Raw genomic sequence first — 16,028 nt, forward strand, 5'->3', positions numbered from 1 at the left:
AGCTTTTTGAAGGTCTTTGTCCTAATGCAATTGGAGGAATATTTCAGGCTTTATCTCCACCTTTGGTGGATAGAATTCTGCAGCTTTGGAGAAGAAAAAAGTTTTCTGTTCCCCATAAAAGAGAGTCTTTTGGCTCTTGGTTTTTGGCTGCTTTTAACTTGCAATAAGGATGGAAAATTATGGTCTTCTAGGACATTTTGCATTGTACTGCAGAGAGGACTTTGAGTTTGTTTATTCCCTACTGGAAATATGCAGAGTGTCTGACTCTGAGTCACATAAATAAGAGAGATGAGCTCTAAATGCCACTAGAATTACTCAGATGTCTGTGACTTTCATTAAATTTTGTTTACTGTTTAAAGCTGGTTGTTGGATAGTGGCTGTGAAGAGAGGCTTATATAGGCCATCACTCCTTCCACATACTTTCCCTCATTTGTGTTCAGTAGGAGGTTGTTGCTGTCTGAAAACATGCAAATCACCAGGTATCAGGAAAAACACATGCAGTTCAAGGAAGCTACAACAGTTAATTGTTAAAATCCACATAGCTTTAATCTGACTTTTACTAACGGATGTGAGCAGAGCTTTTTTTGTGACAGTGAGAGCTTCTCACAAGAAATATTTTTCACAGCTCTTAAAGGTGAATTGTATGTCTGTATGCATACAGATAACATTTTCTATAGGTCATGTTTCTTCAGAGACTACCTTCCAGGTAGATAAGCCTCTTTAAAATATTGCTATGTTTAAAGTTACCAGAAAGAAAAACAATTCTTGTATACAGTAGCAAGAAGCTTTGAAGTGAAAATGTCCCAAATATTAAATGGCTTACAGTTGTAGTTTTTGGTGGCAAACAGCCCATCTGTGTTTTTGCTGTCATGTACAGAACTCTTTATCTTTTGTAGCTGGACCTATATATCCCAATTATACCATGCATAAATAAAAACTACACCCAAGCAGTTCTGTCTCTTAATTGACTTATGTTTTGGCTGTATTATTTGTAAAAATGCCTCTACCGAAGTAGCAATAGCTCCTTCAGGCAGTAAGCAAGGTCTTTCAACAAATTTTGATTCAGCCAGGGTTCCTACTAGAGATGGGGCTTATCACAGCAGATCCAGTTTTGGCTGCTGCCTCTAGGGTCATGGTATCTGTGCCCCTGAAACTGCAGTGTAAATTATTAATTATGTCTTTAAGCCTTTTTTTCTAAAAGTGAGAGAAATAAAAGAAGAGGGTACGTGGACAAAAAAACCAAGTGCACATAGTGCCTGAGCTAAAATCTGTCTGGTGTTCTGATCTCAAAACTGTTTGATTCTTAATTATCTTGATTTGTGTGTGTGTGTTTTTTTAAAGGCTTTGCTTATCATGAAGGAGCATTTCTCTAAAAGGTCAAATGTCTAAAAGCCTGACTTCTGAGTCAGGATCTTATCATGCTAGATACTGCAAGATAAGAATAAAAAAGTCACCTTTGCTTCAGTCTATCCAGGCTGTACCTGAATTAGATGCTTGTGTATATCAGAGGCAATGACTCAGGAACACTATAGCCTGAGGGAGCTCAGGTTTAGAAAAGAAAATGCTATCTGAAGAGTAGAGAATGACAGTATAATTTTATGTGCTGTGTTCCCTGGCTGAAAACCACAACTCAGATAACTGTTAGCTGTGTTCCTCTGCTGGTAGTACAAGCAATGCAGGGACAGACATTTGAGTGGTGATGCTGCAACTTGGAGGGTATGGCTGGTCCCTCATTGCTGCTCATTGCCCTTGGCCTTGTAGACCATGGCCACCTCTAGATCCATTTGTAGAACCTGTGTTTGCCTGGGGACGGATGGTGTTCAAGCTGGTTTCACTGCTGGAGGCAGAATGTGGTCACCCTTAACTCTCCATCTAAGCAACTCTCAGAAATGAAGGGTTACCTGCTTGAGGGGTTTGTGAGCAAGCACTGAGTACACAGTGGTGACAATGGTGAATTTTTTTGTTGTCTTTTAAATACAAGGACATTTCATTCATCTTTATATTCAATGCACCCCATTTTTATTATCACAATTTTATTGTGCTTATTTTTTTACATCTGATTCATCAGAAGACTTCTTGTGTTTTTGGTTTTTTTCCTTTCTTTCCTATCTTTCACATTTCCCTTTTATTCTTATTGCTTGAAGTGGAGAGGAGCAGACATCGAGTCTATTCCATTAGTTTTGGGAGACTTTTTATTCTGTTTTTCAAGAAGAATTGCCCCACCTTCCTTTTGTTGTAATTATTCAATTCTGTGCTGTGTTTGAAGGTGGGACATCTTTTTAATCCCCATCTTCCCAATTCTGGGAACCTGCGTGAAGTCCCTGGTGCTTGTTCTTTTCCAAAGGTTTTGCTTGTGACTTTTTTTTGCTGAACACAACCTGTAATTGTATATTCATGTGAAATTTCACCATGCCTTTGCAGGCCCCCTGTGTGGGAGCATATGCAAAAAACAGCACAAGAAATGAGCCATTTGTATGGTTGGGACTTTTTGAGTTTTTATGTTTTTCATATTTGTCTGTTTTCACTGATTAATTGAATTTCAGTGAGTTGTAAGAAAACATTCTTAATAATGAAGGTTTCTGATTAATTGAAAACCTGGTGCTTTTTAAGCAGCTGAGAATGAAAAGTAGCATGAAGAACGGGAACTGGAGAAATTTATTAAGAGAGCTGTTTAATTTTCCATTTTGCATCACTCCTCAAAATACATTTATTAATAGTGCCACATAAATGGTAAATTGTAGATTTGACCTGTATCAAACCATGCCTGGTTTTCCCTTTTCTCTGTCACTTATAAGACATGGTATTTCCTGCCACAATTTCTTACTCTTTTTCTTACTGAAATTTCCACAAATTTCTTACTATTTTGAGGCATCTGCACAACCCTGCAGAAATTCCCTAAAGTAAAGACAGCACTTGGCATCTGAGTGGCCATGCTCCTACCTGCTTGATGGATGCTGGTAGTACTGCCCTGTAGACTTCAGTAAAATCTTAGAGAACATTAGTATATTTTTCAAGTGAACAGAAGTAAAACTTGAGTATCCATATACTAAATCACTTTCAGTGCTCCTTCATTCGGGCTGATTTCAAGAACAGTGGCAAGTTATCCTTCTTTTAGTTTTTTGTAGAATTTTTGGCCTATACTAAGTTTTCTAAAGAAAATAATTATGTCCTATCCACCTGTTATACTTTCTGGCCTCAGCACAAACTACTTAATTCTTCTGCTTGCTTCTTATCAAAATATTTGTTATGATGATCTTCTGTTTAGTTCCTTACCTTCATATCAAGGCTGATGAGATGGATCAAGTGGGATATTTTTAAAAAAAAAAATCTGTATAGATATTTTCCTGAATTAAGTTTGTAATTTTGCCTCACAATTAATCACTAGAGAGGAAAGGCTCTGAAAAAGTTTAGCTTTTGGTTAGAGCAATTGAAGATAGTTATGGCATAGCAGGGGCACAGTACAACTGTTTGGGTTCAGCTGATGGCAAACAGTTCTGTGTAACATTAGGCCAACAGAAAAATACTCTTTAATTCACCTTTATACTTAAAGAACAACCTCTTTGGATGTTTTCCAAAGTGCAGTTAACAGACATAACAGATCAGCACTGAAAGAGGATGGTTATGGTTTCTTCTCTCCTTCCCCAGAAGATCCTGCCACTCTTTTTTGGGACAATTTTTGAAGGTGACGGCAAGGAGGGAATCATTTTGTGCCACTTTAATTCAATAAATTTGCTTAGTAGAAAGTCTGCTTGATCTGATGATGTAGGGATGAGGCAGTCCAGGAACAGCCTGTAGACAAGAAAGAAGTAAAGGAAAGGCAGGAAGAAGAATGGAACTTTGCTTTTTTTAACAGCTGTGAGCTCTCCCTCAACTGTTTCTGGAACTGGCTTAAGCTGACATAGAACAAAATTTTGTCAAGCTCCAACTGCAGTCAAAAATGAAAAAGGGATATTTTACCTGCAGTCCTTCTGTGGGTGAGAGGAAAGGCACAGGAAGGATGTAGGAGTGGCACACCCTTGCAGAGAAGCACAAACACCTGCAGGCTTTCCTTTAAACAAGTCTTGGTGTTGTAGTTCCAAATGTGGTGCTTGCAAAATGAGCTGGCCCACTTTTCTGCTTATACTATACTGCTTATTCCTGTCTTCTACTGTGTAAACCAGGCAAACCCCAAAATGATAAAATTTTCATCTGGTTTAGTTCCCTTGTTGACTGATACAACTGTTTATGCCACATAAACCAGTAGCTGGAAGGAGTGAGATGTTGAAAAGCAAGGCTCTATGGTAGCAAACAGTGCAGCTCTATCTTGATTTGGCAAAAGTGACCCACACTGTGAGCCACAGTCTCAGTTTCAGTATTTAGCTATTCTCTAAGCATTTGCTTAAGGAGATATTCTGTGTGCTGACCCTCAGTGGTGTTATGAGTTAATATGGTAGGTAATCTGTGCTGAAGAGCTGACTTCAATTCAATAATCCTTACTTGGGTTTGGTGGGTTTTGTTTTGCTTCTTTTTTATATTCATACCAGCCCTCTTCTGATTTTTCCACATAATCCTACTAATAATAGTATGAGCACAGCTAAGTCAGTCATTTCCTGGTGTTTATTTTTCAGGATGCAGATCTTCTGTTGAAACACATCAGAGGATGATAGGGCTGCTTACTATTGGCCCGTCTCTTCTGTGTTGCTGGTACTACTGTGCAGCGTGTCTGTGTGGTTGCTTGAATTGGGGAACTGATCCAGGTTAACAATAACTGGTGTGTAACTTCTTTTGGTGTGCCAGAAGGATATCTGCCTGAAGTGTAATACCACTGCTGCTCTGTAGAGCAAGTGGTGCCTGGTAATGCTGCCCTTGTAGATCACTCCAATTGCAGATGGTAAATCATGCAAAGTTTAGTCTTTTTCTTAGGATGTGGTTTAAGTGGCAGTCAAGTTGGTATTTCTGTGGGTTGCTGGAGAAATAGGTAGTTTGGCATTCTTCTACTCTGTTTCTTCCTTCTCTTTGCTTCATTAACATCCTAGTGACTGCTGCTGGATGGTGAGTTTGTTCAAGTCATGGATCTGACAAAAGAAAATTCTGGATTACTTTTTATTTTCCTCTTTTTCGTGAATGAAGGGGAGAGGAAGTGCTAACTTTTTAAGGTCAGGTAGTTGACTGTGCTGCTACGTGGTGGTAGATCCGATGTAGGGGAATTCTTGGGGCCCCATGCACTGGAGGGATATGTGCAGAATTGTGCCTCTTGTAGGTTGTAGAATTGCACTGGCTAATGTACAGCCTGAAACTACTCCACTGGTCTAACTTGATTTATTTACCAGCTTCTGTAGTCCTTGAATAGAGACAGATAAACAGCATGCAGAAAACATCCTCTTTTTAGAAACTTCAGACAAAATACTTATTGTTTTAAGGAAAATGTTATCATCTAATTATAACATGAAAAACCAGATGACATTGTCCCTTCTTTTCAACAGCTTCCCAGAAAAGAAAGTTTATCATAAGATTATTTGCAGGAGTTTCTTCTAAAACAATACAGTTCTGTCATGCCAAGTACTACAATGTTGGTAATTACCTGTATCACTTAGCTTGCATCTTATTAAATATTTTGGTGACTAAAAATAAATTTAAAAAATTCCTATGAAGTCAGCCAGATGAAATCTCATCTCATAGTCTGTCTCAAGCTCTAGTAGTAACAAATGCTGTTCAGGGTAGTGATCTGATGCTTTCAGTATCTTTATGCTTGCTCAGTTTTCCCATTTGTTGTACTACAGGTTTTGGGCGCTACACCTACACTTAGTCTATTTAATATCCTACATAAGGGCTATGCTACTCTTTCATCTCTTCTTGAACCTGCTGATATGGCCTGCTTTCATAACCTCTGACAGCAAGCTTGAAGAGTTTACTGCCTTCTGAATGAAGATGTGTATTCTCTACCTGCTTTAAACTGATTCCCTGCTGATTTCGTCAAGTGCCCCCAAGTTCTCATACTGCAGGGTTTCATGGGAACATTTCTGCATTCTGGTTGGTCTAATGATGTTCTGTTATTCTGGAAAAGAAATCCACCTATGCTATCCTTAATAGTAAGAGAATTAACTGTGTGGAAATGTTGCAATTAAATTAACTGCCATGCTGACTACTGCATCATGCAGTTAATGTAGGAAAGCCTCTTGGTTTAATTGTACTCTTACACGCTGTTTCCTGGAATGTGATTAGGCCAATATTTAGAATGGATAAACAAAATTGTATTTTTTAAATTGGGGAACTGCTAACCTTTTTCAAATTTTGGCTAGCTTGCTGTGCTAGAGACTTTATGCTTTGAATACTTTCAGAGATAAGGTGTTGGCAGTTTTCCTTAAGCTTTTTTCTAAAGTTTGATGGGCTCTCTCTCTATTTTGATACAATGATTGAATTTACAGTATAGGGTAGATGTACACACCTTGTTCTGAGCCAGGCGTGGTGAAAGTTCCATAGGCTTGTTGCAGGTTCTGACAAGCGTTACACTTTTGAATCTGAAAGCTTTGTTGTTTTAGATTCATCTTCATGATTAAATAGAAAGACTCCAAAGAAAATGTTCAGTGGTGCTTTTAATTACTCTATGTGTTCCTCTGTTTCCTCTGTTCCTCCTCAAGTCTCTGGAGATCACCATGCTCACGCTATGCCCAATACCTCTTGTTTGCAATAGACTAAGAATGTTTGCAGAGATGCTTATTGTGGCCCAGATGAAGTCACTTAAAACTTGTCACAAGCCAACCGCAAACCACAAACTCATTTGTACGTCTGATTTGGTAGTTCATGTTAATTGCAGCAGGAAACATGAGAAACTTTAAGCCTAAATTTATGCTGCTTAAAAAAAAGCCTCTGTGTGTGCTTTTATTTATGTTTCTAAGCTCCAATATTTTTATAAAGATGTGAGTAAACTTTAACTTCTGAATGTGAATAGTATAGTTCATGTTGTTTAAATCTTGCTGATTTCCTGGTTTTCATATTGTTGCATGCTGGGATTTGCTACCTTCCAAGTAAAGCTGATGGAACTTTGTGTATGTGTACATACAAATGCTATGGCCTAATGCAGCTGAGGTCCAGTAGCTTAGTCTCAGCTGCTGATGGAGGTAGATTTAGCCTATGCTAATTGTCTGTCCCAAAGCAATTACTTTTTTCAGCTCCACAAATCCAGGATATGGTAACAGTTAGCAACCACAACTGTTTGTGAAGCAACTTGTTTCAGCACTGATTGAGATTAAACCACACAAATGCACTATGGCCACTTCACACAGATTCCTTAGACATGATGAAATGTAGCTGGGTCGGGTGCTGTTCCACTACAAGTGGAGAAAATATGACACTTTGTTAGTGCTGTGGAAAGTCACCCAGTATTTAGCTGCTCAACCCTGCTCTTTGCCCCTCTTATGAGTATAGTCTGGCTGGTCTCCCTGAGGCTGTTCTGACAGGAGGAGACTGCTGAGGGCTGAGAAGAGTCGCTGCATATGTAGGCAAAGATGATGTAAGAAAGCTAAAGCTTCTGTCTTGTACTCCCTGTGTTGTCTGGCACTTCATTTATTTCAGTTAGAGTGAAGAAATCTTTGTGGGTGGAGAGTGATCTTTGAGGTAGCTAAAACCAATCCCATGGATGACTTGGATACCAAGAATGAGACAATGTACTGAAGTTTTATTTTGGGACTGCTTGACCTGGTTTCAGGCAAGACTTATCTGGTTTTTAGCATTTTGGATTTGGGTACAAAGATGAAACAAAATTGGGAAAAACTGCCAGAGGAGAAATACACCTTCATATTTTTCCTTGGCTGAACACCAGTCTGCAGAAAGCCTGCAATGTGGTCTTCAGTACAAAATTAGCTCTTCTCTCTCAAACTGTTAGGGATGCCTCCATTTCCTCTGACATATTAGGATGCTTTTTTTACTTTGAGAGAGAATGCAAAGTCATGGTGGCAGAGCTCAGTGCATAGGTTCCAATGGTTTAAGTCAGCCTGTTCTTGTTGTAGAAAATAAAGAGCTGGTAGGCTGAATTCTGAAACCTGCAGATACTTAAAGACAGGTTTTGGCAAACTTAGGAACTCCTCAAATATGTACAACACCAGAGCCAGACACCATGGACAGTATATTTTAAAAAAATATTTAGAAGTTGCCAGTGGAAGCTAAACTTTGAAAAACGTAAAATTATTCTTGAAAGAGTTCAGGTTGTTTAAGTGTCATGTGAATTCAACCTATTTGTTGAAGCTAATATTATATGCCTCAGTGAGGAAAATAGATGCTAGCTTACATCTGAAAGTGGGAAGCTTTTGATGCACAGGGGAAAGCACTGTTGCAGGTTTAGCATGACATTCTGCTCAATGCATTTTTCATCTTTTTATATGGGTGGGTCTTCAGTAAAACCTTTGGATTTTTCTCTTTCAGAATCGTAATGAAATAAAAAACGGAGCCATCCTTCGATTAACAACATCTCCGGTGAGTCAGTGTTCTTTTCTTCTCTTCCTTCAAAGTGAATGTTTGATTAGTAAATCATTGTGAACTTGTGTGTACTTCTAAGCTTTGATCCACAGTGTATCCCACAATCCTCCAGGAGCAAAGGTTGTGCAGGAGTAATAATTCTGAGTGACGTTTGGTGATACTATTGGCAGAATTGGGTGGGTTTTTTGTGTCTCACTTCCACAGTTTTCACATACAAGATATCTCTGCTTCCCTGCTGACATTGCAGCCTCACTCAAGTTGCTCTATTTCTGCCTCAGAACTAAAAACCAGGAATCCAGGAGGAAGGTCAGAGATTTGAATCACGGAGAGCTCTTCTGGGTGGCTCAAGTCACAGCTTTCCTGATCTCTGGGCTTGTCTAGCAACTGTAATGTTGAGATTTTACTGGAGTTTCTTTGTCGTTGGCTTTTCCCCCCTGCACCGTCCCTTTGCCAGCTCCTAAAAAGCACGGCAGAGTTGCTGGTTGCCCTGTAATGGCTTGTTTTCCTGCTGAGTTTAGCAGTACTGCTGCCACAATGCTGAAAGCCTATTAGTCCTGGAAGATGTATGTCTAAGGCAGTAGCAATCCCATTTCCTTGATGACAAATGTAGTTAAAATGGTTTAAATTAAAATGGTTTACCTCTTCATGATGGTGTTCTAGCCTCTGCAGATTTGAAGCACTCTTATGGCCAAATCTGCCACCCAGTAGCTTCTCAGCAGAAAGCACTTCTCAGCAGCCAACTGAGCAAAAACAAGAGGTTTCCATTACTCTTCATCATATTTTCAATGTTCATTATATTCAAAGCTTTACATACATAAAACCAACCAACCAAACAATCCCCCTCCCCCCACAAAAAAAAACCCCAAAAATAAAGCAGTTTAAGACCATGGCTCTGTGAGGGTCTCTATGATTCCAGAGCCTCTTGGCATATATCACCAAAACAGCCTCGTGCATGGGAAAACCACTTCTGGTGGAGTAAACCCTATTTGATGGAAATTCCTCAGAAACAGATACCTCAGCAAAAGCTCTTTCTAACCTCTGGGACTTCTTAATAACAAATATCCACTCCAGTACTGCCCACACTTGGGATCTCTTGAAATCAAAACAGGATGTGTGGTTCATCAAGAACCAGCATAGTCCAAATGCATTTTGTCATGTTTTGGTGTAACCACAACATGGAATAACCCCATAAGGCACACATGCAATTCTCCCATCTCAAAATCCACAACCAGTTGCACTGTGCAACCACACTGAAGAGAGACTGTGCTGTGACTGTGTGGAGATGGCTGTCTGTCTTTATGATCGCTTGTACAATCGGAAATAGGACGTACAAACACAAAATACAAATCTTGGATGTACAACACTTTCTGCTACTTAGTTATGAAGATGGGGCACAAGATGATAATTGCACAGAACTATCATCTGCTTGTTTTGTTTCTTTGGGGATTAGGGTCAGTCAATCATGACAGGAGTTCTTAGAATATTGAGATATTGCCTGGTACCTAACAAATTATGGACCGCTCTGGCACTGGCCTGCAGTTATGAGTGACTTAGCCATCCTTTTTTAAGATAGAAGGCTTATCTACTCTGTATTCTCCAGCAGTGATATTTATGCCTGAACCAGTGTTTATTTTAATATTTCCTGGTGTTTTAAAATTTTGTGTTAACTTTTCCCAGAATCAGAAAGGTATCTTGGAAGAAGGAATGGATTGGCTTTTGTCAGATTAGCAAGTATTTGTATTCTTTAAATAGGTAAAAATTGAAGTTCTGCATGTCCTCACCCTACAATAGTCTTTTTGCTTTTTAAGGTACTGAAGCGGTCATCATAGCAGTACCTAAAATAGATAAAGGCCTCCAAGCTGTGGCTCTTAAACTGGTGACCCACACAATGGTTATTTACTCTGAAAAGCTAACAGACAATCTGTTTTCATATTTGCTCTGAAGTTCTTTATCAGAACATCAGTAGTTGGAAGAGATAATGTGAAGAACAGGCTGCATGATACACTCTTACAAAATGGGAAAGCTGCTGTTAGTGCTGGGTGAGAAATGTTTTTCTCATCATGTGAAAATATCAAGATTCTGAACTCCCCCCACCCCCTCTGCTTTTTCTATCCCACAGCAGGATAAAGATGAAACTATCTTTCCTCTTCCCCAAAATCCAAAATCATACTAAAAAAATGCTTTATGAAAAGGTAGAGGATTCAGGAAAGGAAAGAAAGATTGAAAGAAATTAAGAGAAGCCACATATGGATTATGCAGTTTCTGCGATGTGTCCCTGTAGTTTCAGTGAGGCCTGAGCTTCCTACTTCCTGGCTATTGTGGGGGAAAAAAAATTGTCCTGAGCTTCACAAGCCTTTTGAGGAAATAGTTTACTTTGAAGAGTTGAAAGGAGTTGTGTTAACTGGTTCTGAAGACTGCATGAACTTAAAATACTTTTCTAGCCCTTAATTTTTATGCAGCTTATAACTGTGACAGCCAGTAGTCTGGCTGTACCTTTTAGGGTTGCATTGCCCAAGTCATAGAAAATTGGGTGAGAAGGGATGAGATGCAATCTTTTTGAGTTTTGTCATCATTAGCCTCAAATTATTTGTTGCTTGTGTACCCAGAGTAGTACTATTAAAGATTAAAAAGAATAAAGAAAGGTATTTTTATCTAGAAATAGTAAACCTGCATTTTTGGGCTGACTTTTTAAAAATGAGGATTTGAAATCTAACTCCATGAATATAAATGTGAAATACTTTCTCTTTTTTAATTTTGAATTTAGATTATTTTGTGTGCCTATACAGGGATCTTTATTTGAAAACCATTTTTAATACTGCAAGGGCAGAGCTGCTAAATCCATTATAAATGCTTGCATTGAGGTATTTATAATGTGCTTATTTTAAGTTTCTTTGAGTTAAAAGTTTGCAAACACCAGTCGTTAGGCCTGGTAAGAATCTGAAAAGTTTTTTTTATTTCTATAGGTCTGTTTGCTAAGTTTGTGAGATTCTCTGAAAGACTGTTTTTTCCTAAACAATGCTATTTTTTTTCTCTGTAAATCGCTCACCACACAGACACTCTGTTTCCTAGGTAACTTGAGTGCAGATTGAATTTCTCCCATATTATCTTTGTATTATATAATCTTTCATATTTATTTTAACCTCTTCTATCTTTCTTACCGACTCTTGGGTTATTGTGTTTTTTTGCAGTTTCCTGTGACCTGTTTTCCCCCTTTGTCCATGAGCATTTCTGAAAGGATGCACAAAAAGTTTCTTATGCAACATTTCTTTGTATTTGAACATATGTGACAATTGAAATGCTCTATTGCTACTGTCTCTTTTGTGATATTCCAGTGCGTGGTAGGTAGGTGTATAAATGAGCTGTAATTGCTCCCAAGTGTGAAGCTGATCCACAAGGACTTTTGTGTCCTGCAATGCAGCAAGCAAAGTCCAGCCTTTTAGTGTGTGAAGCTGCAGGATTCCTTCAACCAGATCCTGCAAATCCTTTTTCATTTTCTTCTTAAAATGACTAATCATTTTAAAAATATGCTAAAATATTGGGAAATTTAGATTGAAGGAATAGTGTTGTTTTTTTAATTTCATGGTTTTCAAACAGAACTGATTATTTGAGCACTTACTGTTTATTAAAAGCAGACTCTTGGGCACTTACAAAAAATGCCTTGCTTATGAAGTATATACCTTAAATTCTGGGTAAAGGGGGGTTTTCTGATGTGATATTTGTGGGGCCTGATCATTTCCTTTTTGTCATGTTTTGATCTGTAGGTCAGAGATCAGTTGAGTTCTTAAACCTGTAACTTGTTTGTAGGCAGATGTATTACCATTTATACAGTGAGTAATCATGTAAATAAAAGTGTTCAATAATAGTCATCATAGGAGGAGCATGAGGAACATGCTCTTTTTATTTATACGGCATCTAAACAGATAAGGAAATATAAAGTTTTTTAACCTATTTCTGCTTATATATCTGAATCCTCTAAGTAAAATTTTAAGGATCTGGTTTATAATTTTTGATCTACAATTGCTTGAACATGTATTTGTAGTTCTGTAAATGCATAACTTTTTGCAGTTCAACCAAAAATTGTGATTATATTTATTGTGTAATGGTGAATTAATTACTAAATGAATCTAATACCAGAAACACTGACCATGGAGGTCAATTCGTCACTTTTATATTTATCTGATTATAGTAGATTTTAGAAGTGGAGTTGGGGTTTGTCTTTTAATAGAGAAAGGTTTAATCTGATGTTTTCAGATTTCAAAAGGCACATTTTGAATAGTAAGTGGAAGAGATTATTTCAAATGCATATAGAAGAAAAAATGCTTATAAAGTGTTGAGAAGTGGATAGTGATTACATAAACTTATTTTAAAGCATATTTATGAAATATATTTGGCTATAAATCTGTAATGCTTTTGTCATTGGTTTAGTGCAAGACTCTAGAGATAACCATTTCCCGGTTTCTGCCTCATTAATAGCTATAATGATTCCACAGCACCTCTCTGTGTATCACATCTGCACAGGGCTTTAGTTGCAGAAACTGTGCTTCCGTGTTCATGCAAAAAAGGTTAACCAGTAATATATGTATTGATTAAAATAGATTCTCGTTGCTTACTTGGCATCAGATGCTAGTCAGCCTTGGTAGGTTTGCTGAAGGTGTATGTGCATAATGATGATTATGTAATGTATCCACTCCCCCATTGCTCCCTGCCATATATGCAGTTATAGGTGAAATGGCAATAACAATCCAGGAAAAGGCAGCACTTTAAGCCACCATGGTATTTCAACACTGAATGGTTTAAATTAAACCACAGAAATTTGGTAAGGAAAAAGCTCTATTTGGTAGTTACTGATGGTCTGTATCTCTTTTTTAGCAAAATATTGACTAATGTGACTAAATCTACAGGGTAGATCACAATACTCTTATTTTATTTGCTTTTTGTAAAGGTTAAAGGAGACAACTGATTACATAATGGAAAACCAGCAATTTAAATCAAGGGTCTGACTTTCTTCCATAGCACACTTGTGTTTGATAGTGGTTGCATTTGGATCTTTGTTCTTCCTCTTGTTCTTGCTTGTTGTATTTTGTATTCTGTACAGAAGCCCTGTGTATGTCTGGTTACTAAATTGCCTTTAAAGTTTGCATAAAGTATTCAATGGCAAAGAAATTATAATTTAATCAGTAGAATCCCTTGTTAGGATGATCTTGGGATTCTTAATCTCCAAATTGCTATTTGAGTCTCTGAGAAAGTCACATCCTGGATTTAGGTCATTAGTTTTCTCTTTAAGCTGATAATCTCATCAAGCTGCTCCTTTTAAGCACTGCTACTCCCTAAGGGCAACCTTTCTGGATGTCCTTGGAGCAAGTAATTTAAGACTACACATGTGTTTTATGCCACTTGACATCTTTTTGAAATGCTGGGACTTCAACAGCACATGTTTTACAAGTTTCCCATCTTCTTTCTTTCCTTTCTAAAGAGGAGAGCAGTTAATTCTGCCTTTCATTTACTTGAGCAGCCATATTTCTGTTAATTCCCTCTAATGATTCTCAATTGTGAAGGTTTATATATTTATATTTACTCCTACCTGAATGATATTTCGGTAAGAATGCAGACATGGCAGCCAGCTCTGCTAGTGCTTTAATGAGCTCTGCTTTCTGTCTATCCACTGATGGCATGCAGATTATTAAAATAGCTCCCTGGTAAGCAATCGGAGCATATTTCATCCAGGTTTCATTTTCTAATGCAGTTATAAGTGAGCCATATATTGCATAAGCATTTATGAATGCTATGGCAACAAGAATTAGAAGGCTTGTGAGAACTGCATGATGTTAACCAAGGCAATATTTTCACACGTCAGGCATTTGGGATGACAGCAGACATTATTACTTTTGTCCATGTTGACAATGAGACACGTGCCAGCACTCTTGCTGAGACAAAAATATATGCTTAACCCTTTAATCAAGATCTCCTCTGCTCTTTGTCTGTTCTTTTCTCATCTGAGAGTAGAAGGAGCAAGGTTTATTGGATTCAGTGTCTTGTAAAACTCGTTTAATGTAAGAAAACTGCAGCTGTGAGCAAACTTTGCTGGTAGAACATTGGCATAATCAGACAAAGCCTATGATGCTAGTAAGCACTATATTATGTGCTTAAAACAGGGCTGAAACACTTATAGTATGGATTTTTGTGCTCTGTAGGGGGTTTCAAGCTGTCTCTGATCTAAGATAATATTTTGGTTTTAGTCTGGTAAATTTCAAAGCTCTCACTGACTGCAGAGGAAAGAGGATTAATATATCTCAGTTGATAGGTTGGTCCCACACATGCTGGTGTTGTGCAGTGTATGTGAGCTGCTAATATACATCTGTGTCCTGGTGTTCTTTGGTTTGGTGAGAGGGAGGGTTAGCTCTTTTCATGCTTGGTTTGAATACATGTGTAATGAAAGTTTGGTTGGCCAATAGCAGCAGTTCACCAGCCCCAGGTGTTTCTGCTGGGGCAGGATCTCTCCTCAAGAGGAAGGATGAACCTGATCATAAGGCATTGTTTTACACAGCACAGTGTGTTGTGAAGGGGTTTGGAGGAGGATGTTCTCCTGGCTCTGCTTATGTTTTTCTTGCTTCCTGTTGCAATACATAGGAAATTACTGTCTCCATCTATTTGGCCACAGCTCTGCTGCTCAAGGTTTGCCCACTCAGACTTATTGGTAAAGCAGCTCAGGAGAGCTGCTCGGTCACTCTGAACCAGTTGTTTTGTTCATCTTTCCTATTTTTTCCATTTTCACTGAATCCAGGAGTTTTTAGAGGACTGGGTTCCTGTGGAAAGCTGGAAGAACTTTGAGTTCAGTAGAACTTCCTTCAGTAGGCAGATAGTGGGGGTGGTAGCTTTCAAGAACTATGGCAGGTTGGAAAAGGCCATGTGCACAGATTTAATAGGTTTAAGGTTAAATCATTTCCAAAGTTAGGGGAATGCAGCTGCCATGCCAGTATTGAAGTTTCTCCTGAAGGTGGGCAGGAATTCAGACATTGAATGTATTCAGCAAAACAGTAATGTTTTGAGGATATTTTGCTTCTCTGAGTCGTTCTGGGTTGCTGTGGTGGGGAGTCAAGAGTAAGGAATAGCTCAGTGAAGGATGTAACTTGGTAAGGTAGAAGTTGTCTGTTAAACTTCTGGTTTGGGTAATAATAGCAGTGCATTTTTGTAGCTGATTATATAAGAGTACTTTAGCAAAGCTTTTTTTTCATCCCCTCTGATGAAAGGGAAGGGCTGGGGGAACTTTCTGGTAGTTGAAAGTAAGTGGTATCTATTTCTACTTCTTCCATGGGCTTCAGCAAATGATTTACCTTATCACCTGCTTAAGCTTGAGAGAATAGTCTTTTAGTTTCCATTTAGACAGCCATTGTCATTACAGAGAGGCTGTATAAACCATTGTTTCCCCATTACAGCTCAAATCCATTGATAGAGTAGATAACCTTCAGTGGCAGAAAGATCTTTTGTATCTTTTTTGATTCTGCCATTTTTATAGGTAATGAAACTGCTATGGCTGCATCACCCTATACTTAAAGCATAAAAAAGCTCAGGACTAAAGA

At 38.3% G+C, this 16,028-nt stretch overlaps 1 protein-coding gene across 10 annotated transcripts in view; it reads left to right on the forward strand.

Annotated features, from left to right (window-relative positions):
- The window catches only part of ELMO1 (engulfment and cell motility 1), a 312,086-nt gene that overhangs the window by 66,072 nt on the left and 229,986 nt on the right, over positions 1-16,028 (forward strand). For all 10 annotated transcript variants that reach the window (XM_056483191.1, XM_056483198.1, XM_056483192.1 and 7 more), the window contains one exon: positions 8,398-8,448. In XM_056483191.1, the coding sequence (XP_056339166.1) occupies positions 8,398-8,448 (51 nt within the window). The remainder of the gene's footprint in view (positions 1-8,397; positions 8,449-16,028) is intronic.

This window comes from Oenanthe melanoleuca, chromosome 2 (assembly GCF_029582105.1).
Source record: "Oenanthe melanoleuca isolate GR-GAL-2019-014 chromosome 2, OMel1.0, whole genome shotgun sequence".
In the NCBI taxonomy this organism is placed as follows: domain Eukaryota; kingdom Metazoa; phylum Chordata; class Aves; order Passeriformes; family Muscicapidae; genus Oenanthe; species Oenanthe melanoleuca.